The sequence below is a fragment of the Castor canadensis genome, chromosome 10 (assembly GCF_047511655.1).
Source record: "Castor canadensis chromosome 10, mCasCan1.hap1v2, whole genome shotgun sequence".
NCBI classification, from domain to species: domain Eukaryota; kingdom Metazoa; phylum Chordata; class Mammalia; order Rodentia; family Castoridae; genus Castor; species Castor canadensis.
This window is the reverse complement of record NC_133395.1, coordinates 80,035,216-80,061,513: the sequence shown is the minus strand read 5'-3', so window position 1 is coordinate 80,061,513 and position 26,298 is coordinate 80,035,216. Positions and strand designations below refer to the sequence as shown.

The 26,298-nt window shown below is 37.2% G+C and overlaps 1 protein-coding gene across 2 annotated transcripts in view; it reads right to left on the bottom strand.

The window, feature by feature from the left end:
• The window catches only part of Rnf17 (ring finger protein 17), a 124,023-nt gene that overhangs the window by 56,280 nt on the left and 41,445 nt on the right, over positions 1 to 26,298 (bottom strand). For both annotated transcript variants that reach the window (XM_074042830.1, XM_074042831.1), the window contains exons 15-16: positions 26,153 to 26,294; positions 3,031 to 3,184 (exon numbers count right to left, since the gene is read on the bottom strand). In XM_074042830.1, the coding sequence (XP_073898931.1) occupies positions 3,031 to 3,184; positions 26,153 to 26,294 (296 nt within the window). The remainder of the gene's footprint in view (positions 1 to 3,030; positions 3,185 to 26,152; positions 26,295 to 26,298) is intronic.

The window sequence follows — 26,298 nt, the reverse complement described above, 5'->3', positions numbered from 1 at the left end:
TATCAATCACATATGTGAACAGAGCCAGCAGACCTGGCAAATCTCACCTTTACCTCCCATTTATTCTTTCTGAGAAAACTACTGAAAGATGGAGTCACCAAAATAAAGGAGTAAACTTAAGTGGTAAACATGGGATCCAGAAAACAAGATACCCAATATGGGAGACCATGAAGTGTACTGTTAAGTGACATAAATTCCTAGAATAACAAATGTGTAATAAACCTGGAGACAAAGCATTTCAAGTGGAAAAAACAGAAGAATGCTTCTATGGTTCAAAAAAAAGTATCAAACTAAATTATCTGAGAAGTTTAATCATGTGAAAAACTGTTTTCAAGTATTAGGAAAATGTAACCAAAAATTAAAATAAATTAACACAAGTGAAAAATCAACACCATTATCAACTCAGAAGTAAACAAAGTATACTTTATAGCTCAGCAGTGAAAATATTTATAAGAAAATGGATTTAAGTAAAAATTGTGATATAAGATTAGGGGGTGGGAAAGGACAAAAGGGCTAGAGAGAGCGCTAAGACTCTTATCTCAAAGAATAACAACAGATAATGTCTAAAACTGAAGCATTCATGGACTTCTCTATTGTCAGAAGAAGTAACACAGGTAAATACCAAGAGAAAACAAAACCAAACAAAAAAACCTTCCAAACAATTACAAGAATGAAAAGTAATTAGATTCAAGGAGAGGAGTGAAGTGCCTAAGTCTTTTAGCATTATTTAACTTTTAAATGAGGCAGACATCAGAAAACAACAACAGAAAAGCAACCAAGTCTGATCTTCAAGGTATAGAGTATTAGGGCTATGGAAGGTGCAGGAAAACAGGTGAGCTAAGTCACATGTGCAGTTCTATTACCACCTTCAAAGTCATCACAGAACTATCTTCTCCAAATGTTATTCCTCAAAGATTTCAGCAGCCTTATCGTTCGTCAAATAAATTCTTTGAAGCAAACAATTCTAATTTGAAAAGTAGTTTCAAAGTCCTTATACGTCATGAAAAATGTCTTATTTTTTCCATAGATACTTATCAAAATATACACTGATATCTATGGTTTGAATGTTTCTGTGCCCTCCAAAATTCATGTTGAAACTTAATCCCCAATGTGACCTTGAGAGGTGACTGAGTTCTGAGGACTCTGTCCTAGCATATGAGATCAGGTGCCCTTGTAAAAGGATCTGGTGGAGGGAAGTTTGACTGCCTTTTGTCATTTAAGGACATAACATTTGTTTCTTCTGGAGGATATAGTAAAAAGTCTACATCTTGGAATCAAAGACCAGGCTCTCAATAGTCAGGGCCTTGGTCTTAGACTTCCTAACCTCCAGAACCATGAGAAACAATTTTCTATTGTTTATAAATTACCTGGTCTGTGGTATTTGTTATAGCAGCAAAATAGACTAAGATGTTCATAAGAACTATATTTGAAAAAAATCTTCAGGTAGTTCAAGACACTAACCACTAGCTGAATTAAAATCGGTGATGGACAGAAAACAGACTGGAAGACTAAAACAGTTTTGACACAAGATATGTATGTTCTGCATATTATAAGTAACAGGTAAGAATCTTAGATTACTTCAATAATGGGAAAAAGCATCTTAAACATTGTCAAACTAAACTAACTTTATCCTTTTCACGAAAATATATATATATATTTATATATATATTTTAATTTTAAATTTATATATATATATATACAGACTAGACAGCCTGTAAAAAGAACATGGCTTAGTCCATTTCCTTCTGCTTTAATAAATACTTGATGCTGGTAATATATAAAGAAAAGTGGTTAATTTTGGCTCAGGGTTCTAGAGTTTGGAAAGTCTAAGACTGGCACACAAACGTGGCTTTTGATATGGGCCTTCAACTCATATCAGTGGACAGTTGAAGGGCAAGTGGATACATATGAGAGAGGCAAAAGCGAGAGGCAGCCTGGCTTTATAACAACCCACTATCTTGGTAACTAGTCCAGTCCTGCACGAGCAGGAACTCAATCTACTCATGCAGGCTCTGCTCCCATGGCCCAAACACCTCTCACTAGGCTCCACCTCCCAATATTGCCACACTGGGGACTAAGTCTGGACATGAATTTTGTTGGCAAAAACCACAGCAGAATAATATAATGGGTTACATTGCCTATGGTATATCCAACCTCTGAAACCACAAAGAGGTGGTAACCACAAACTTTTTATTTTTATTTTTATTTTTGTTGCTTCATTTTCATCAATCTTCTGTATCCAATCCCACTTTAAAAAAAATTATTTTGAGTTATTTTCTACTTAAGAATGTAGAAAGCATAGATAAAGACACTGAGAAAAGTAATAATTCCCAAGAAAGAGGAATAGTAAATCAGAAGTTAAGAGGACACAAACAATTGGATCTTCAATTTGTACTTAACAACAACATTAGAGGGAGGGGATAGGGTAGGTAAGGGAGGGGATGGGGGGGAAGGGGGAGAAATGACCCAAACATTATATGCATATGAACTTAAAAAAAAAGAAAACCAACAACAAAATAGCAAAGGACAGACACTATGAAGCTAGAGGTCACCAGATTTTGAGTACTTAACTTTCTTTTTTGGTGGCACTGGGATTTGAACTTAGGGCTTTATACTTGCTAGGCAGGTGCTCTACCACTTGAGCCACTCTAGCAGTCCCTTTTTTGTACTGGGTATTTTTGAGATAGGGCCTTGCAAACTCTTTGCCCAAGCTGGTTTTGAATCATGGATATCCTCCTGATCTCTGCCTCCTGAACAGCTAGGCGTGAGCCACCAGTGCCTGGCTAAATACTTAACTTCTGCTGCTTTGTATTATCTACTAGTTTTCTAGCTAGATTTGTAATAGTTAAGTCCTAATCAAGTCAAATGGTATTTGGGAAGCCAGAGATTCACCTATCAACATTATCACTACCTTTCTAAAGACTGATGACAGAGCAAATGGTAAGATCAAATAATGCTTTTAAGGTTTAATTTGTATCAATTCAAATAATATTATTCACATCTCTGTGAAAACAGTATGCACTGTCCTACCAGTGACTTTGGCTCGGTACCAAACTCCATCTTCAAATTTAGCTACACAGGCTTGATCTTCAACTGGACAGAGGATTTCCAGACTTTCCCCATCTTCACCTTTATAAAAGTCCTCAATTGCCTTTAATAGAAATAAAAAATCCAGGTTCTCTATCTAAGAAAGAAAGGAATAAAGCACTGTAGTTTCATAGAAAATTAAAATTTAAATGTTGAACATATTATAGGCACTGTTCATAAAATTATGAAACATTAAACTAGACATAAAGTATAAATCCATCAATTATGTGTTATGTAATTTATTTTAGGAATATTTTATTGCAGAAGCAGTATAAAAGTAGCATATGTGAGCACAATGAAAATAAAACTACATTCTGCTAAATAACTTGGTGTATATTCTTCTAGATTTTTTCTGTACAAACTCTCCAAACTTTTGTGTTTACTAAAACTAGACCACACTATACATGAAATTTAGCAACCAGCATTTTTAACAATTCTCATGCTCTCTTTTTGTAAGTGTTTTATTAGTGCTTCCAGACCATATTTAGTTTTCCTTAAATGATCTGAATCAGTATCCAAGGCAAGATTATACTGTTTCTGGTTGTTATTGCCATAGCTTCTTTATATGCCAGCATGTCCCTTTTTAAAATGGCCATGTTCTATTGAAGAGATCTGGCTCTATTTCTACAGAATGCCTCACCTTCCAGATTCTTGTGGTTATCCTCATGCTGTTATCTGGCTTATTCCTCTACTGACCAAGGTCTACCTGCTGAATTTCTCCAAAGATCAACATAATACCTTAGGTATGATAGATATAAGTCAAACCTTTTTGGCTAAACTATACTATAGTTGACTTTGTACACAGGTTGCAACAAATCAGAAGATATAAGCTTTACTGACTTATTTTTAATGTGCTAAAATTCATCTATTAATCAGGGTGATGATTTTGACCCTTGCAGTTATGCTTCTCCACTTGTGGCTACCAACTAGTTCATGATGTTACTTTGACATCAGAACAATGTCCTACTTGTTATCAATCATCCGTCTAATCATTTTTAAGTAAATTAATAATTCTTCCTTAAATCATTTGTGAAATTTCTGCATTCTTGAATAAAACAGACTTCTCTTATTGAACGGGACTATTTGGTATAGTCTGAAAATGCTATTTGTACAGTTCCCATGTACCAAAAATATCAAGTATGTTTGGTTAGGTTTCAAAATACAAACCATTAAGGTTTAAAATATCTTAAAATCCATCTCCAAGGGAAAAATGAGGCTATTCTCTTTTTTGTGAATATAATGATGCGAATGGAAAATTTCCGAACGAACACACACACACACACACACACACACACGTGTGATACTAACAAAATAGCAAACTAGGGAGCTCCAAATTCTTGTTCAAACACAGAAATACTGAAAAAAATAAGAAATTGTCTAAACCAACTTTCTCAGAGTTCCGGAAAGCCGTCAAAAGTTTATAGCAACCAAGTAAGTCCAGTCAAGAAAAATCCATCTTTTAAATTGTAAGAAAATTTTGTAGAAGTTCTACTTGTCCTTGCCTGACCCCCTCTTCAGAATGTTGCTAGTCTTGGTTTTGAGCAGTGGAAATTCAGTTTTCCATTCCTTCCCTTGAAGCAGAGAGAACACACTAGACCTAATATGCAAATTACTGAATGCATGTGTTATAACTTGTTTGGGAGATACTTATAGGCTGATGCAAGGTGCTCATTTCTGATTCATGTAACTTGGAACGCAAGATGAAAAACTGGGAGGTACCAGGTTGGAAAAGCCACAGAAGGGATTATAAATTTAGATGCCTAGGGCAAGAGTTTATGGTTGTGCTTTGGTTTAGATATCATTTGAGGGAGTCTCCCAAGGCTTAATGTGTTGACATTTAATCCTCATTATGAGGACATTGTAAGGCTGTAAACTTAATCCAATTGTGGTGTTTAGAGGCAGGGCCTTTGGGAGATGAGCCCTATCTCCTGCCATCTGATAGTGGTACAGTGGTATCCGTATACAGCTCTGGGACTGTCAGCAAGGCCCTGATCACAGATGGCCCCTTGACCTTGTACCTCCTGAATGGCGAATCAAAATAACCCTTTCTTTATACTCAATAGTATTATGCTGTTGGCCACAGAACAGGGACTAGTAGCATCCATAATTATGTGAGCCAATTCTTTTAATAAATCTCTTTAAATATGAATAACAGAAAACTGATACTGAAAAAAAGAGCTATTGCTAATAATGAATACATGAAAATGTAGAAATGTCTTTGGAACTGATTAAAAAAAGAGAGTTTAGAAGACTTGTGAGGAGTAGATTGGAAAAAAAAGTCTAGAATGCTGTAAGTGGAGTGTTATTGAGGTAGGAAAGAAAATAGGGAAAGATTGGGACTCTTAAGTCTATATAACTTAAAGCATTTCAGATAAGGCACTCCCTCACTTCTGTCTACAGAGCCTCTCTTTCAATTGGAAAAATTTTAAGTCACCAGGGTCCCCTTTCAATTGCAAATCCTCTGCTAGCCACAGAGCCAGGCAGAAAAAAACTATGGAAACTTTCATTCTCATGAAGTTAGAGTACCTCAGAATTAGCATTATGCACCTAGTGACTGCAGGGACTGCCCAAATCTTTCCCCTCCCACAGGCTATCAAAGGTTTAAAATGCCTTGAAACAGAACCTGCTCTTTTTTTTCCTGATTCTCTACTCCACCTTGGCAGATGCCACACCACCCTGTGACTCCCCCCGCACCCCCAATAATAAACTCTATTATCTCTCTTACTACGTCTACATGTTCTGCCTGGGTTCTTCCACACAGGATACAAGAATTTAGGAGTCTTTTGATCAGGGATTGATAAAACCTGCAACATATTTGGTGAGCTCAGACACAAGATAATCAGAAGGGGAGTCTCCATATTTCAAAATGCCATCTCTGCTATCTGCTCACTTCCTCACTCTCTTCATCTTGAGGCTGCCCTTGGAAGGTAACTCCTCCACCTCCAACCTTCCCAGTGGGAAGCTGAAGGGAAAGGAGAAGGAGGCCCCCGACCTCCTAGCCTGGCTCTGCTCTGACTTACTGCTTCAGTAATGAAACCAAAGGACTGACTGGCAGCTTTGATGAACAGGGAAGCAGCTCCCTCCCTCCGGATCTTGGGGGTGAGGAGGACAAAGTGAAAGCTGTAGGTACCCACAGCCTTGCTCTTGGCTGTCTCCTTCTTAGTTGCTTCCCCTACAAGCCTTCCTCCCCCCGCCCCCATTTCCCCAGATGCCAGGTCCCTCTTCCAGTCCTACAGAATAACCTTGGGTTGGTAACTTAAAATTGCAGATTCCATTCAAGGGTCCGTTGAAGGGTCACAAGAGTAGACCCTGAAGTCTCCTCTATTGAGAAAAGCTGATAAAGGCCTAACTCCAACCTTTGTCTGCTTTGGTCATTTGGCACAATTTTTCTGACCTTATTTCAGCAGGCACTTTAAATCAAGAAAAGATAAAATAGTTTGGTTAGCACACAGAGCCAGTGCTTTACCCCAAAACCCCTAATGGAGGAGTAAGACATGGTCCCTTGGAGGAAGTCAAACAGAAGGAAGAGTACCCATATCTGAGCCAGTTCCAGAGACATTTGGACACTGACAGAGTCCTTCAGACCCCAAAGTTTCCATAGACCCAAGAAGGGGGTACCCTTAGGGCTCTGGAATTCTCACAACTCCAAGGGAACTCCCTCCTTCCCTGACCCATCTTATGAGGAAAGTCTCTCCTTGTCTTTTATTGTAATGTAGCCTGCCCCTGCCCAGTATCAACAGGGGAATAAAAAAAAAATGGTACGAGGTATGCTATGTCCAAGATTATATGGCCTTATATTAAAACCTTTCCCTTTATAGGGGGACCACCAGATCCCAAATAGGAAAATAATTCTCTGCTACAGGAAGTGATATCTGTCCCTCAGCAGGAATATGCCTGTTATTCCTACAGATCCATTACATGGCTAATTTATAACAGATTGCCAGATGTGTCCAGCCTTTCCAGGAAATTCTAGATGATCCCTAGCTCTCCTGTTCCCCTCTGCCATTTGTTTTTCTTTTGGGGCCTATTTATGGTACAGGTCACAAATGGCTTTATGTTCCATGTGAAAGCCTTCTGGAAAAACCATGTAGTCACAGGAAATGCTGCAGCTATGATGGAGCCACCATGCCTTCTTCAAGAGGTCTGATCCCATAGCAACCATCTTTGTAATTATGTTGGGATGGCAGGCATGTGGTTGACACCATCTTGCCATCCTTTAGGGAGAATTGTAATTAACTGTGGTTAAAGGGGCTGAATATTCTAAATTAATATTGTTTTTATATATATTATTTTTAATGCATTAGTCTATCAAGGATTAGGCAAAAACTTCATTTGGCTCTGGAATTTAAAAAAAAGCAAGTGACTGATTTGAGCCGGCTGGTCAACCCTGGACAGGGAGGAATGATAGAACTGATTCCCTGCAGCTGCTGGAATTACTTTATTCTGGAGAACTTTTCTTATCTATCTACTTTGCCCAGCATCAGCTAGTGGTAAGGCAGAAAAATGAGTATCCGGACTAAAGGGACCCTGAAACATTTGGGTTCATTTGAAAACTTTGTGCTGACAATTCACAGAAAAGGGATATAAGAACAGAGAAACTAGGGTGTTGGAAATCTTTTATAGACTAAGAATAAAACTTGCTAAGTCTAATTTGCCCCTGAGGAAAAAATCTAGCAAATCTGCTACTAAGATTAATGGCATTGTTTTTGTGTGTCATTGTGCATATTTTGTGTATGTCTATTAGTCTGTGTCTCCTAAAAAATAACTGAGCAATATACTTATGGCCACTAAATTAAATTTTTGCATTTTCTGAGCTCATCTTTGTATGCTTAAATTGACATTTTAGCATGCCTAAATTAGAATATCTGTGTAATTGTCTTTGGGATGGTTCTTAAACTTTTGTTATAAAGTTAAAATGTAAAAATTATTGTCTCTTCAAAAAACATTACCTATAGTTTGTATCTTAACTAGGTCTAACTAAAATAGAAACATTCAAAAGTTATCCTCTGCCTTTGGTCTAAAGGAAAAATTTATGGACAGTAACCTTAATCTGTTTCATTCTGTCATAAGTGTAATTTGCATTCAACTCTCATTTATAATTAGATTTATTAACAAGTGTGTTTTTGTAAAGTGCTATATATAAAAAATAGTTTAAGACTGTTTTTCTTCCTGTGTCTTCTTTTAAAGCATAGGGTAGAGTATTTTATTAAAAACATTACCTAAAATTCAAAATTTTATAAAGGTTATTTCAAGATGTAAATTAAAGAGATCTTAGTAAGATTACATGTGCGATTATTCTGACTATAATTTAAAATTTACCTAAAGAATTTTCTAAAGTCAAAATATAAGGTTAAAATATAAGGTCTTAGTAAGATTACATGTGTGATTATTCTGGCTATAATTTAAAATTTACCTAAAGAATTTTCTAAAGTCAAAATATATTAATTTAAACCTAATTTCCTATGTCTAAAGAAAAGGTTTTTGTTTTATCTAGGTAACTGACAGGGATAAAACAAAATTATGCAAAACCAAATAGAAGCAAAACAGGGATGGGAGGGTGGGCACACTTGAAGGGGAGTGCTGCACTGGTTCCTACGACCTCAAGCTTTTATTGCTGTCTGTAGATGGTTAATTCTCAATGACTGAGCCTGTTATTTTTGGGGCTGCAAGTACGTCAGCAGAACTCTGCTGTATGTGCCTAGCCATTCGGTTAATGTCACTAGTCTAGGATGTGATTTCTTATAAACATCCAAGCCATAACTCTCAGCTATCAGGTTTAATGAGGATCAATGAGGGTTGATGAGGATCAGTAACTTTTTTTGTGTTCTCTATTGATTTTTGTCAGGATTTTGACTACTAAGGAAACTGAGTTTAAATTATTGTAAATTCTTTCAAGTGTCTTAAAAAAAATAAACCAAAAATGACCACTTCATAACTGTGGTTAAACAGCTATTCTTTTAAGTGGTTCTAGTATAGCTAATGCCTCATATGTATCGGTGAATAAAGATATGTGGAGCTATATACTTAAACTATCTAAATGTTGTACAAACATTTACAGAGTTAAAAGTATGTACGTTTAGTACATGTAAAATAGACAGCTAGAGCTCTCTTTTATCTAAGGTGCATTGTATCTAACTGTCCTACATATAAAAATGGTAAACAGGACCTTTGACATTTCTGGTCAATGCTAAGAGGCCTGCCATTTAGGTGGTCCTGACATCTGTTTACCTTGACTAGATAAACACTGTCATATATGTGGTATGCAATTAAGCATTAAAAAAATAGGGGCTATTTGGGATTACTGACACTGCCTTTCCCTAACTGGTAGAAAATCTAGGGTTTTGTCAGTACCTTAAACCTGTTACCTTACCTAACCAAAAATTCAATGTTTAAAGTGTGATGCTAACTATTGCTGGCTCTTCAAATGTTAAATGTATTTGTGTTCTCCAAGCATACAAGCCTTCTAAAATGCAAGGTTGTGAAAAATGTAACAACAACAACAACACACTACCATGCTGGTGCCTTCCAAATTAAAAGTGTTAGTGATGCTAGCCTTTTGCAAGTTTGTGCATGTGTAATAAGAAAGGCTTAATAATGGTGTATACAATGGAAGTAATTTGACTGTCCTGTCAATTGTTAAACTGTTTTTCAAGATTTTAACCATGGTTATTTTAAGTTTGTCATTGAAGAAACCCATAGAAAATGACTCTGACAAGTACTTATCTGTCAACTGAATCAGACATTCTAAGTATTGGCATTGCTTTGTACTTTCTTTGTAAAACTTTGTTAACTGTTGTCTGTTGACATTTTGCAGTATTTTTAAGATGTCAGGACATCCTCCAAAGAACAGATAAAATTATACTTAAAAATGGATTCCAGGTGAGTTCTGTCTAAAAGCCACTTGTTTAAAACCTCCCTGTTGCTTACATTTGGCCATTGTGATCCACACCCCTCACCTACTATTCTCCCTTATTATATCCTCATGTGCTGCCTGGATTCTTCCATGTGGGACACAAAGAATCTAGGTGTCTCCTGATCAAAGACTACACAAGACTATAACATTATGGGTAATTGTGGTGAGAGTTCAGAAGAAAAGAAGACTAGCAAACTCACCTCAGACAGAAACTAGGATTTTACTGAAAAGTGGAAAAGAGACCATCTGTCACACTGTGGTAATAACTTGGCTGCATCGTGCCAATGCCCTAAGATTTTATGGAAGGCTGAAATTAAGAGTGATGGACCAGCTTATTTGAGGGAAGAAATTTCAAAACACCAAAGCATTCAGGCTGTGGCGTGCTTTTAATCAGATATACAGTAAGACTCAGAAGCAAAAGGAACTAGAGCAAAAGATGTGGAAAATGTGCAGGCTGGCCAGGAAAGGAGCAAAGATAAAACATGTAAGAGTGTAACTAAGAAACAGTTTGATAAAAAGGATACCAGGTGCTTTAAATCAGGACAAGGGGGTAATTTCAGGACTCTTCAAAGCTGCTCCTCCTATTACATGCTCAGAGACATTCCACTGTTTCTTGGAATCCAGGGCTACCTTGGGATTATACTTCTTTTTTCTAGGTAAAACGCCCCATGGCTACAACAGTTCAAGCAAGGCTATGTGCAGCTTTTGCTAGCAGTTGACCTTCATGACATGCATGTGGTGCTTGTTTTGCAAGCATGATGTGGTCCTATAGGATTCTACTGAGATTTTAAAGTTAAGTTGGGAGGCCAAGCAGAAGTTTGCCACAGGAATGGAGCCCCTGCAGACAGCACCCAATGGAGTGATGTCTAGTGGCACTGTGGGAGATGAGTTGCAGTGGCAAACCCACAAAGGGCTACCAAGCAGCATGAACTAGCCAACCAAGAAAGCCACGGATCTTAGCATCTATTCGGAAAAGTAGCCATATGGACCATGAAAGCTATAGGAGAAAGGCTATAGGAGAGAGGCCCATCTCCAGTCTCAGAATGCACAAGATACTTGGAGCCTTAGGATTTAATGTCTTTCCTACTGGATTTTGGTGTTGCTTTGGACCAATTACTTTTTTCCCCTCCCTGGTTTTTTTTTTTTGTTGTTGTTGTTGTTTTATTTTCTTTTTTGGTGCACTTGGATTTGAACTCAGGGGTTCATACTTGCTAGGCAGGCACTCTACCACTTGAGCCATTCTGCCAGCCCCAATAATTACTCTTTTTTACTTTCCTGCTCCCTTCTTTTGGAATATAAATGTCTATGCCTGTCCTGCCACTGTATCTTGGAAGAAGATAACTTGTTATGATTTTATAGGCTTATGGCTGCATGGAGTTTGCCTTGAGTCTGAGATGAGACTTTACTTTTGAATTAATGCTGAACTAGTTAAGATTTTGGTACTGTTGGAAATGGAATGATTGTATTGTGTATTGTGACAAGGACACAAATCTTGGGAAGGAATGCTATGGTTTGTGTGGATCTCCAAGGTTTGATCTGTTGAAATTTAAGGGTGAGGCATTAATAGGATGGAAACAAAATCAAATTATGATACTACAGATGGGACTTAAGAGGGATGATTAGGATTAGATAATATCTTTGGAGTAGAACCCTTATGACTGAATTATTGAAGAAGAGGGCAAAAGACCAAAAGATCTGCATACAAATGTGTGTTCCCTTTCTTGTGCCATGTGATGCCTTCCTTGCTCTGCCCTGGAACTCTACAGGTAGAAGGATATCACCAGATATTGGCCCTCAATCTTGGATGTGAAACATGAGCCAAAATAAATCATTTGTTATAACTTACACAGTCTGTAGTGTTCTTATTTGTACGAAAAAAGCAGACTAAGCGGAATTCCAAGATGGCGGCTAGAGGTAGGAAGCAGAAAGCGAGCCTCCTATAGTGAAATCTTGGAGAGACGCTGGAGACACACTTTGCAGGCATAATCACCGAGAAAAGGCATAACTTTGACCCCTCCACACCTCCAGCCGGCGCAGAGAATCTCCACTTCACGTTAAACGGAGAACCGAGGAGGCCCCCGGGGCCACCAGTGGCCCGCGCCCATACGGCTTGGGAAGATGTGGACCAGGTGAGCTTTGTGGTACCGCGGTTCCCCCACAGACAAGCCCGGGTCAGAGCAGCATAGCCCCCTGGACAGACTGACCTCCACCCGGGAAAAAAGAGAAACTGAGTACTGAGCAATAAGAACAGTTAAGACACGCTGGAAAGAGGGTGGGGCGCCCTGAGCGCTGAAGATTGGGGGAAGGGACTCCTTCCCGGGACTGTAAATAAACGAGCCGGGCGGGCCGGAGAGCCTCTGGCGGGAGCGGGGACGCTTGTGAGAGGAGGGAAGACCCACTTCCCACGTGAACTGTAAATAAACACGCAGGCCTGACAACGCCGGGCAGTGTCACCTTTCCCAGTGCTTGGAAAGGGGAAAGCCTGTAGCAGAGGCTCCCGCACAGGAGAACTCTGAGCAAACAAAGCCTGTGGGACCAGGTGAGTGCTAGCTCACCCCAGAGATCTGCATAAATAACGCCGCCAGCTACAGGCTGAGAGCAGCAGGCAGGCAAGCCACAGCTGCAGATACCACTCTCAGAACTGCCTCCAGATGCTTTTTTTTCTTTTTCTCCCTACCTTTGATGAGAGAACAACCGAATTACACCTGCAAGCCGAAAAACTTACTGAAACTGTATTGCATTTGAACTGGGGACACTTGGTGGGGCTTTTTTTTTTTTTTTTCTTCTGTGTGTGTGTGAGTGTAGTTTTGTTCTACTTTATGCATCCTCTTTGATGAGACAACTACAGAACAACACCTGAGGCACCAACTCCAGGACTGGAGATTGAGACGGACATCCAAATTATTAAAACTGAAATTGCATTGCATATAAACTTGGAAGTTTTTTGGTTTTTTCCATTTTATTTTAATTCATTTTAATATATAGATATTACTTTCATATACTTATTTTTTATTTTTTTTAATCTTTGATTTTCAATCCTCTCTCTGTCTCTCTATTGTCTGTTCAGCTTACTGTCGATTGGTACACTAACACTCCCTGTTTATACCTTTGAAACTCTCTTGTCTGATACCTTGTTCTGCTTTCTCCCTCTTGTCTGTATATTTGTTTTCCCCTTTTCTTTAACTTCTTGCTTTCCATCTCAGCTCACTCTTCCATTCTCAATATTACCATTGTTATTATTACAAGCTAGAAAATACTTAATTACACACAGTACAGGGACAGTAACAACACCAAGGACATGACAGGAAGACAGAAAAAACAAGGAAACCAGTTTCCCCACAGCAAAAAATTAGTACAGGAACCAGAGGGGAATGAAGAGAACAGAAACTCAGATCCAGACTCCAACAAAATGAAGATAAACTATGCCAAAGGACCCAATGAAGCCCACAAGAATAATTTAAAAGAAGACATACTACAAGTACTCAATGAGAATTTTATAGAGATGATACTGGATAGGGTCAACCAAAATGTACAGGAGACACTCAAGAAATTCCAAGACAATAAAAATAGAGAATTTGAAAAAGCAAAAGAAGAAATAAAGGAAACCATAGAAGCACTGTATAAACACCAAAGTGAAAGAGAGAACACAATGAATAAATGGATAAATGAACTCAGGACAAAAATAGACAACAATAAAGAAGAAAACAGCCAGGATATGGAAAACCTCAGAAAAAAGAACGAAACAGAACTGCAAAACAAAACGGAAGCCCAATCCAGCAGAATAGAACAAACAGAAGACAGAATCTCAGAACTTGAAGATGAAATGGTAATTAAAGGAAAAACTGAAGAACTATTAGTTAAACAACTCAAGACCTGTGAAAAGAAAATGCAAGAACTCACTGACTCCATCAAAAGACCAAACTTGAGAATCATGGGCATCGAAGAAGGAGAAGAGGTGCAAGCGAAGGGAATGCGTAATATATTCAACAAAATAATAACGGAAAATTTCCCAAATCTAGAGAAAGATATTCCCATACAAATGCAAGAGGCCTCCAGGACACCAAACAGACCAGATCAAAATAGAACTACTCCACGACATATCATCATTAAAACAACAAGTTCAGAAACTAAGGAAAGAATATTGAAGGCTGCAAGAGAGAAAAAACAAGTAACATACAAAGGTAAACCCATCAAAATCACAGCAGACTTCTCAACAGAAACATTAAAAGCAAGAAGAGCTTGAGGTGAGATCTTCCGGGCACTGAATGAAAATAACTTCAACCCCAGTATACTCTACCCAGCAAAGCTATCATTCAAAATAGATGGAGCAATAAAAGTCTTCCATGATAAGCAGAAACTAAAACAATATGTGACCACAAAGCCACCATTACAAAAGATTCTGCAAGGGATCCTGCACACAGAAAGTGACACCCAACTTAACCATGAAAAGGCAGGCAGCACCAAACCACAGGATAAGAAAAAGCAAGACAGTAGAGAGTAACATCAAGTTAGGTACACACAATCAAACCTTCAAACAACTAAGATAACTAAATGGCAGGAATCACCACATACCTATCAGTACTAACACTTAATGTTAATGGACTTAATTCACCCATCAAAAGACACCGTTTGACAAAATGGATTAAAAAAGAAGATCCAACAATTTGTTGCTTACAGGAGACTCATCTCACCGACAGAAATAAGCATATGCTTAGGATGAAAGGCTGGAAGAAGATTTACCAAGCCAATGGCTCCCGAAAACAAGCAGGAGTAGCAATACTTATCTCTGACAAAGTAGACTTCAAACCTACATTGATCAAACGAGATAAAGAAGGACATTCCATACTGATAAAAGGGGAAATAGACCAAAAGGAAATAATAATCATCAATCTGTACGCACCCAATGTCAACGCACCCAATTTCATCAAACATACCCTGAAAGACCTAAAAGCATATATAAACGCCAACACAGTGGTTGTGGGAGACTTTAACACTCCATTATCATCAATAGATAGGTCATCCGAACAAAAACTCAATAAAGAAATCCAAGCTCTAAAATATGCAATAGATCAAGTGGACCTAGTAGATGTCTACAGAACATTTCATCCAACCTCTACACAATATACATTCTTCTCAGCAGCCCATGGAACCTTCTCCAAAATAGATCATATCCTAGGGCACAAAGCAAGCCTCAGCAAATATAAGAAAATAGAAATAATACCATGCATACTATCTGACCACAATGCAGTAAAAGTAGAACTCAACAACAAAAGTAAAGACAAAAAACATGCAAACAGCTGGAAACTAAATAACTCATTACTTAATGAAGAATGGATCATCGATGCAATAAAAGAGGAAATTAAAAAGTTCCTAGAAGTCAATGAAAATGAAAACACAACCTACCAGAACCTATGGGACACAGCTAAGGCAGTCTTGAGAGGAAAGTTTATAGCCATGAGTGCATATATTAAAAAGATTGAAAGATCCCAAATCAATGACCTAATGATACATCTCAAACTCCTAGAAAAACAAGAACAAGCAAATCCCAAAACAAATAGAAGGAGAGAAATAATAAAAATAAGAGCTGAAATCAACGAAATAGAAACCAAAAAAACCATACAAAGAATTAATGAAACAAAAAGTTGGTTCTTTGAAAAAATAAACAAGATCGATAGACCCCTGGCAAACCTGACTAAAATGAGGAGAGAAAAAACCCAAATTAGTAGAATTAGGAATGCAAAAGGGGAGATAACAACAAACACCATGGAAGTCCAGGAAATCATCAGAGACTACTTTGAGAACCTATATTCAAATAAATTTGAAAATCTAAAAGAAATGGACAGATTTCTAGATACATATGATCATCCAAAACTGAACCAAGAGGAAATTAATCACCTGAATAGACCTATAACACAAAATGAAATTGAAGCAGCAATCAAGAGTCTCCCCAAAAAGAAAAGTCCAGGACCTCATGGATTCTCTGCTTAATTCTATCAGACCTTTAAAGAAGAACTGATACCAACCCTCCTTAAACTGTTCCATGAAATAGAAAGGGAAGGAAAACTGCCAAACACATTTTATGAAACCAGTATTACACTTATCCCAAAACCAGGCAAAGACACCTCCAAAAAGGAGAACTATAGGCCAATCTCCTTAATGAACATTGATGCAAAAATCCTCAACAAAATAATGGCAAATCGAATTCAGCAACACATCAAAAAGATTATTCACCACGACCAGGTAGGCTTCATCCCAGGGATGCAGGGGTGGTTCAACATACGAAAATCAATAAACGTAATAAACCACATTAACAGAAGCAAAGACAAAAACCACTTGATCATCTCAATAGATGCAGAAAAAGCCTTTGATAAGATCCAACACCATTTCATGATAAAAGCTCTAAGAAAACTAGGAATAGAAGGAAAGTTCCTCAACATTATAAAAGCTATATATGACAAACCTACAGCCAGCATTATACTTAACGGAGAAAAATTAAAACCATTCCCTCTAAAATCAGGAACCAGACAAGGATGCCCACTATCTCCACTCCTATTCAACATAGTACTGGAATTCCTAGCCAGAGCAATTAGGCAAGAAGAAGGAATAAAAGGAATACAAATAGGTAAAGAAACTGTCAAAATATCCCTATTTGCAGACGACATGATCCTATACCTTAAAGACCCAAAAAACTCTACTCAGAAGCTTCTAGACATCAATAGCTATAGCAAGGTAGCAGGATATAAAATCAACATAGAAAAATCATTAGCATTTCTATACACTAACAATGAGCAAACGGAAAAAGAATGTATGAAAACAATTCCATTTACAATAGCCTCAAAAAAAATCAAATACCTAGGTGTAAACCTAACAAAAGATGTGAAAGACCTCTACAAGGAAAACTATACACTTCTGAAGAAAGAGATTGAGGAAGACTATAGAAAGTGGAGAGATCTCCCATGCTCATGGATTGGTAGAATCAACATAGTAAAAATGTCGATACTCCCCAAAGTAATCTACATGTTTAATGCAATTCCCATCAAAATTCCAATGACATTCATTAAAGAGATTGAAAAATCTACTGTGAAATTTATATGGAAACACAAGAGGCCACGAATAGCCAAGGCAATACTCAGTCAAAAGAACAATGCAGGAGGTATCACAATACCTGACTTCAAACTATATTACAAAGCAGTAACAATAAAAACAGCATGGTACTGGCACAAAAACAGACATGAAGACCAGTGGAACAGAATAGAGGATCCAGATATGAAGCCACACAACTATGAGCAACTTATCTTTGACAAAGGAGCTAAAAATATGCGATGGAGAAATAGCAGCCTCTTCAACAAAAACTGCTGGGAAAACTGGTTAGCAGTCTGCAAAAAACTGAAACTAGATCCATGTATATCACCCTATACCAAGATTAACTCAAAATGGATCAAGGATCTTAATATCAGACCCCAAACTCTTAAGTTGATACAAGAAAGAGTAGGAAATACTCTGGAGTTAGTAGGTATAGGTAAGAACTTTCTCAATGAAACCCCAGCAGCACAGCAACTAAGAGATAGCATAGATAAATGGGACCTCATAAAGCTAAAAAGCTTGTGTTCATCAAAAGAAATGGTCTCTAAACTGAAGAGAACACCCACAGAGTGGGAGAAAATATTTGCCAACTATACATCAGACAAAGGACTGATAACCAGAATATACAAGGAACTTAAAAAACTAAATTCTCCCAAAACTAATGAACCAATAAAGAAATGGGCATGTGAACTAAACAGAACTTTCTCAAAAGAAGAAATTCAAATGGCCAGAAAACACATGAAAAAATGCTCACCATCTCTAGCAATAAAGGAAATGCAAATTAAAACCACGCTAAGATTCCACCTCACCCCTGTTAGAATAGCCATCATCAGCAACACCACCAACAACAGGTGTTGGCGAGGATGTGGGGAAAAAGGAACCCTCTTACACTGTTGGTAGGAATGTAGACTGGTACAACCACTCTGGAAAAAAATTTGGAGGCTACTTAAAAAGCTGGACATCGATCTACCATTTGATCCAGCAATACCACTCTTGGGGATATACCCAAAAGACTGTTACTCCAGAGGCACCTGCACATCCATGTTTATTGCGGCACTATTCACAATAGCCAAGTTATGGAAACAGCCAAGATGCCCCAGCACTGACGAATGGATTAAGAAAATGTGGTATCTATACACAATGGAATTTTATACAGCCATGAAGAAGAACGAAATGTTATCATTCGCTGGTAAATGGATGGAATTGGAGAACATCATTCTGAGTGAGGTTAGCCTGGCCCAAAAGACCAAAAATCGTATGTTCTCCCTCATATGTGGACATTAGATCAAGGGCAAACACAACAAGGGGATTGGACTATGAGCACATGATAAAAGCGAGAGCACACAAGTAAGGGGTGAGGATAGGTAAGACACCTAAAAAACTAGCTAGCATTTGTTGCCCTTAATGCAGAGAAACTAAAGCAGATACCTTAAAGCAACTGAGGCCAATAGGAAAAGGGGACCAGGAACTAGAGAAAAGGTTAGATCAAAAAGAATTAACCTAGAAGGTAACACCCATGCACAGGAAATCAATGTGAGTCAATGCCCTATACAGCTATCCTTATCTCAACCAGCAAAACCCCTTGTTCCTTCCTATTATTGCTTATACTCTCTCTACAACAAAATTAGAGATAAGGGCAAAATAGTTTCTGCTGGGTATTGAGCGGGGGGACAGGGAGGGGGTGGAGTGGGTGGTAAGGGAGGGGGTGGGGGCAGGGGGGAGAAATGAACCAAGCCTTGTATGCACATATGAATAATAAAAGAAAAATGAAAAAAAAAAAAAAAAAGCAGACTAATACAGGCAGAGACACATAACGGCCATCTAAAGCCTGGAGAAGAATCTAGGATGAGACTAAGAAATTCAGGACACTGAAAGGCAGCCATGAAACTGGAGGAATTTAGAAAGCTATGTGTTGGCCTAAATAAGATGCATGTTCAAAAAAAGACCTTAGGAAACCTTGAAACTTCATCTTGAACTGATCTTTACGCTCAGAGGAGGCCTTGCTAAGTAGTGAAGAAGTGCTCCACCAAAGAGCTAATCTGTAATGTCTGAAAAAGGCAATTCTTTCTTTTTCTTTAGGTATGGGGAGGTATTTTTTGTTTAACCTCCTTCTACTCAAGTAAAACTCTTTTAAACATTTTCTGAGCACAAACTAAAGGCCTAGAGACTTTAGTGACCACTCATGACAAGGAATGATCTTTGAAGAAATAGTTTGACAAAATCTTTAACTATTAACAAAAGATCTGCAACCCCAAGGAGGAAGAGAATTATCATGTTATAAAAGCTGATACCTAAAATTCAACAAGAGCAATAACAACAACAAAAAGTAAGGAATACAAGCAAACAGAAGCACATGGCTCATTCGATGAACAAAATAATCAACGTAAGTTATCCCTTGAGGAAGCCCACATATGGCACATACTAAACAAAGACATTAAAAAAAACTATTACTATTTCAGATAAAAGCTGTGTGAGTTCACCACCAGTAGACTTGCCTTACAAGAAATGATAGAAATTCTTCAGGTTGAAATGAGAGTACACTAACATGAAAGTATAAAAGTCACTGTGAAGATATAACACATAATATACAGAATTCCTGAAGCTGGCTGGACACCTGGAGTATGCAGTGATTCTGAAATGTGACTCAACAAGGTTTGCAGGTATAATGCCAGAAGTTCTGTAGCACTACATCAGGGATGTCTGTTATTTCATCTTATAGGCATTTAGGTTTCATTTAACCTTTCCTGTGATATCTTTTAATGAAGAAAACTGGCAATGTGCAACCAGAAAAATTCAAAACATGCAAATTAAAACAAAACAAAACAAAACTTTTTTTCTGAGACAGTGTCTCAATATGTTTCCCAGGCTGGCCTTGAACGATCCTGCTCTAACTTCCTGAGTAGCTGGAATTATAGGCATACGCTAGCTGATCTACCACAAATTGCCTTAAATATGCTGTCTTGGCTAAGGGGAAACAGACAAAGAACTAACACAAATTGGGAAAAAATGATATACAAACGAGATTAACAAGAGACAAAAAATTATAAAAAGAAACAAAAATTCTAGAGCTCAAAGTACAATAACTGAAATGAAAATTTCACTAGAATAGTTCAATAGTGAGAATAACCAGTAACTTGAAATTTCTACTCTGAACTCATCAACTTTGAAAAGAAGAAAGAATGGAGAGACGTAAGTTGAGCCTGAGAGACTTTGTGGGACATTATCAAGTGGGCTAACATATATGTAAGTCACAGAAGGAAGAGGGAGGAAGGGGCAAAACAATTTTTGAAGAAAAAAATGGCAGAAAGACTCCCCAAATTTGTTGACAAATGTGAACTTACAAATTCAAGAAATGTAACATAGGAATTGAGTTGTATCTCCTCCAAAAAGATATGTTGGAGTCATAATCCCTGGTACCTTAAAAAGGAATTTGGAGATAGGGTTTTTACACTGATGACCAAGTTAAAATGATGGTCCTAATTCAATAATTAATGTCCTTAAGAAAAGGGCAAAATATGGCATTGATATGAACACACAGAAAGAATGCAATGAAAATGAAGGCAAAAATCAGGGTAATACGGCAGAAGCTAAGGAGAACCAGAGATTGCCAGCAAACCATCAAAATCTAGGGGAGAGACAAAATGATTCTCCTTCACTGCCCTCAGAAGGAACCAATCATGCTGAAGTCCCAAAACTGTTAGCTAATACATTCCTGTTACTTAAGCTACTCAGTTAATGGTACTTTTGTTCTGGTAACTCTAGTAAACAAAGACACACAATAAACTCCAAAGAACATAAATCCAAAGAGATACACACTGATAATTAAAAATGACTTTTGTCAAAAGATAAAGAGAGAATCTTGACAGCAGTGAGAGAAGCAATGTGTCATGAAATAATGATTAATTTTATTAACCACAGTAAAGGGTTAATATGGGAGGTAGGGAGACCTTCGTTATTATGGTCAAAGACATTATCCCTTAATGCCTTCCTAAAGGGGTTATAGACTGGCTAATCTAAAGAAAACGTCTACAAGGGAGGAACTTATTTACTGAAGTAAATATTATGTATTTACAACATGACTCAGGTGTTGATCATTAGGTTTTATTGTGACTAACAACTACGGAATGTATTGGATTATGAGTCAGTGAAAGGAGGAAAAAGTCATATTGCAAACGACCATATGGGGCAGAAAGTTTTAACTATGCCAAAGGTGATGTGGAAAAACTAGGTTTGAACTAACTTATGTCAGGCCCTAAAATGGATGTCAAGGCATCAACTATATTAAATTTATGACAAAAGGATCATATGTCATGATCTAGTAGAATATATACCTGGAATGCAAAGATGGTTCAACATCTGAAAATCAACATAATGCACCAAACTAACAGAATGAAGGGAAAAATATAAAACATGGTTATCTCAACTACTGCAGAAAAGGAAGAAAAAAGCACTTAAAAATAGTGAATACAGTCTGGAAGAGTAGCTCAAGCAGTAGAGCGCTTGCCTAGCAAACATGAGTCCCTAAGTTCAAGTCTCAATTCTATCAAACAAAACAAAACAAAACAAAAAACCAAAAAAAAAAAAAAAAAACCCACTGAATATCCTTTGATGGAAAGAAAAACCCCAGTAAGTACAGGGGGAAATTTATTCAATATGATAAAAGTCATACAGGTTGGACACGGTGGCTCACATCTATAATTCCAGCCACTTGGGAGGCAGAATCAGAAGAATCATACTTTTTGCCTGGGCAAAAAAGTTAGCAAGACCCCATCTCAGCTAGTAAGCTGATGTGGGGGCATCCCATCTACATGCAAGGTATAAATATGAGGATCACAGTACACACCAGGGAAAAAAATACAAGACCCTATTAAAAAAATAACTAAATCAAAAAGGGCTTGGGAACATAGTTCAAATGGTAGAATACTTGCTGAGTTCAAACTTTTGTGCTGCCAAGAAACTCAACAAAAACCAAAAAGCAAATACATACCTTGAGATTCCATCTCACCCCAGTCAGAATGGCTGTCATTAAGAAAACAAGTAACAAATGATGCCAAAGATATAGGGGTTAGGGGAAACCCTTATTCACTGTTTCTGGGAATGTAAATTAATCCAGCTACTATGAAGAACAGCATGGAGGTTCTTCAAAAGATTAAAAACAGAACTCCAGCCATACCACTTCTGAGTATATACCCAAAGAAAGCCTACTACAAAGATACCTGTATACCCAACAATAGCCAAATTATGGTATCAGCCTGTGTGCCCATCAATGGATGAAGGGATAAAGAAAATGTGGTATATATACACAATGCATAATAGAATTTTGTCATTTGCTGGAAAATGGATGGAACTGGAGAACATTATGGTAAGTGAAACAAGCTAGCTCCACAAAGACAAATACCACGTATTTTCTCTCATTTGTGGAAGTCAAGGGAAACAAAATAATCAAATAAACAAAAGGAAAAGGGAGTCTACAAGGGAGGTAAGAGGGGAAAAATAGAGAGAGGAGGAGGATAAGAAAAAGTAATAGAGGGGGTAGAGCAAACTTCATTATATCATGTATGGAAATGTGCAACTGAATATACAATAATAAAAATAATAAAAAATAATAAAAAAAATAAAATAATAATAATAAAATAATAAAAATAATATAAAATAAAATAATAATAAAAATAATAAAAAATAATATTATTGTATTATTTATACAATAATAAAAAATAATAAAATAAAGAAACTAAAAAAATCTTGGAGAAAAGATCTAGATAAATGGGAAAAAATCATGTTTTTATGGACAGGTGGATTTAAAATTGTTAGTATGGCAATTATACTCCAAGTAACCGATATTTCAATATAATCCCTATGAAAATTCCAATGACATTTCTTGCAGAAACAGAAAAATCCATGTAAAAGTTATACTGAATCTTAAAGGGTTCCTGCATAGCCAAAACAATCTAGAAAAAGAACCAAAGCTAGAGGACTCACATATCTCACACATTCTAATTTCAAAATTTACTGCAAAGTAACAAAACAACATGTAGTAAAAAAACAAAAAAGGTAAAAAACAGTGTGATACTAGTATGAGTACAGGCATATAGATAAATGGAAAAAAATGTAAAACCTTTTATTTTTGACAAAGATGGCAAGACCATTAAATGGGAAAGGACAATCTTTCCAACAAATGGTGTTGTACATCCAACTGTACATCCAATTCAAAAGAATGAAATTGGATGCTTACCTTATACCATATAAAAATTAACTCAAAATAGAAGATATAAATGAAAGTGTTACAACTACAGGGCTGGGGGGTGTAGCTCAGTGGTAGAGTGCTTGCCTACCATTCTTGAGGCCTTGGGTTCAATTCCCCAGCACTAAGGGGAAAAAAAAAAACCTATAACACTCTTAGAAAAAAACATTGGGAAAAAGCATCATGATATTAGATTTGGCAAGGATTTCTTGGATGTGACACCAAAAGCACAAGCTACAAGAAAACCTGGATTTCACACCATTAAAAACTTTTGCAGACTGTTTTAAAAAAGGGGATATTGGAGAGAGGCTATGGGAATATATTCAAAGTACACTGTATGCATCTATGGAATTACTGCAATATATTATTAATGTATGCTAATAAGCAGCACAGAAAAAAGATAAAATTAAAAAAACTTTGTGGATCAAAGAACACTTTCAAGAGAATGAAAAGACAACCCACAGGATAAGAGAAAATGTTTTTTAAGTCACATATCTGACAAGGATTTAACATCCACAATATATAAAGAACTCTTACAACCCAACAATAAACTAAACAATTCAACTAAAAAATGGAAAGATGGACTTGAATAGATATTTCTTCAAAGAAGATATACATGTGACCAATACATGTAGAGATGCTCAACATTACCAGTTGAGAAGGAAACACACATCAAAATCCCCAATGCAGTACCACTCCACGCTTACTAAGATGGCTATTATTTAAAAAATGTAAACAGAAAATAACTTGGTAAGGACATGGAGAAACTGGAATCCTGTGCACTGCTGATAGGACTATAAAATTGTATAGTTGGTATGAAAAAATGGTTTGGCACTTTCTGAAAAAGTTAAACCATAGATTACCACAGAATCTGTCAATTTTACTCCTTAGTATATACCAAAAGAAAGTAGGGACCTAAATAGTCATTTGTGTGTGTGTGTGTGGGTAGGGAGTGAGGGGATTTCTGGGATTTGAATCTACGGCGTTGAGCCTGATAGGCAAGTGTTCTACCACTTAAGCCACACCCTCTCGCTTTGTAGAAAACTAGTTAACATTAACATTCTACCTCCACATCCCAAATTCCCCTCCCCTAGCATGGACTCTCTACCAGTTCCTTGCAAACCTCTTCCAAAGGCAAAACTCCCTAACTCTAGTCTATGAGTACTTAGCACTGATGTCGCCCAAATCTTGCCTCCTGATAGCCTTCATGACAATTGAGCCCATATTTTGTACTTTGTTTTTGAGATAAGTAACTTATCCTGGGCTGGTCCAGAACTCTCAATCCTCCTGCCTCTCTCTCAAGTAGCTGGGATTACAGATGTGCACCACCACTTTAGGCTTCAAATGGACATTTTTATACCAACGTTCACAGCAGCATTATTCAAAATAACCAAACCATAGAAACAACCCAAATGTCTATCAACAGATAAATGAATAAACAAAAATGTTTTGTCATACAATGAATATTATTCAGCCATAAAAAGGAATGAAATTCTGAATTAAATTTTGATATACAGATGAACCTTGAAAACATATTTAAGTGAAAAAAGCCAGACACAAAAGGAAAAATATTGTATTTACTCCATTTATGAGGTAAGTAGAATAGGCAAATTCATAGGCAGCAATCAGAATAGAAGTTATGGGGGGTTAGGGAAAGGGAAATGGGATGTTAGTGTTGAATGGATATAGAACTTGCTGTTAAGAATAATGAAATGTTCTGGAAATGGACAGTGATGATGAGTGAACAAGATTATGGATGTACTTAATGGCACTGGATTGTATACTAAGGAATGATTACAATGGTAAATTTATGTATATTTTACCAGAATAAAAAAGACAGGAAGGAAGAGGCTAGGAGTGGTGGTACATGCCTGTAATCCCAACTACTTAGGAGGTGGAGATAGGAGGACCGCAGGTGGAGACCAGTCTGAGCAAAAGTATGAGACACTATTTGAAAAACAGACTAAAAGCAAAATGACTGGGGCATGACTGAAGTAGTAGAGAACTTGCCTAGCAAGTGTGAGGCCCTGAGTTCAATCTCTAGTATCTGCCATTGGAGAGAGAGAGGGAAAAGGGGCCAGGGGAGGAAGGTGAAAAGGGGAGAAGTGTAGGCCCTAATTTAGCAGCAGCTTCCTCAAATCATACAGGGATCCAGAAAGTGTGGTGCAGCTCTAAAGTTATATGGCCCAGTTCAATACTTTCAGAGCTGCATGACCTCAGAGAAGATGGTTAGACTCTGCACATCCAAATGGAGACAGTACCATCTTTTTCACAGGATTTTTGTAAAGATTAGGGTGTTAATTCACATAAAGCCTTCCAGTCTTCATGATAAATAAGTTCATATAAAACACTGAGAGATGAAAACAGATGAGCTAACTATTGTTATTAGCCATTTAAATAAATGTATCAGTTATATATCCAAAGTTTAATGTGAAAAAGCCTTTAATCTATTTTGGTGTTCAAATTCAGAAAACTTAGTAATAAGTAAATTGTCATATGTTCATGGTCAGAAGAAGGTTTACCATTAAATTTTGATTTGTTAGTTCTGTGTGTTTCTAGTCCCTAGATTTCAGCAGGGAGCAAGGAAACACTTATATATTAAGTCATTGTTCTTTCCATTATTTCACTAACTTGCAGTATGAAGATTCTTTCGGTTTGTTGTGAATCCTGTGGACTTCTCCTTTAAAGTTGCAGCTCCCAAGAAATTTAAATGAATGGAAGGTTGACAGTGGTTTATTTGTTCTAACTATTATTCACACTGGGCATTTATTCCAATTATACATTCGACAAAGTTTTTTTTAAAATTCAAAGGAACATCATATACTTACCAACTGAAGATAGAAATCTGCAGGACTATTTATATGACAAACCATAACGGAAACATCTGTCATTTCTTTAGGCAAAATAGGTGGATGATAGTGTAGAGTCATATTTTTTTCAGTGTGACTTCTTGGTGATTGTGACCGAAACCTAA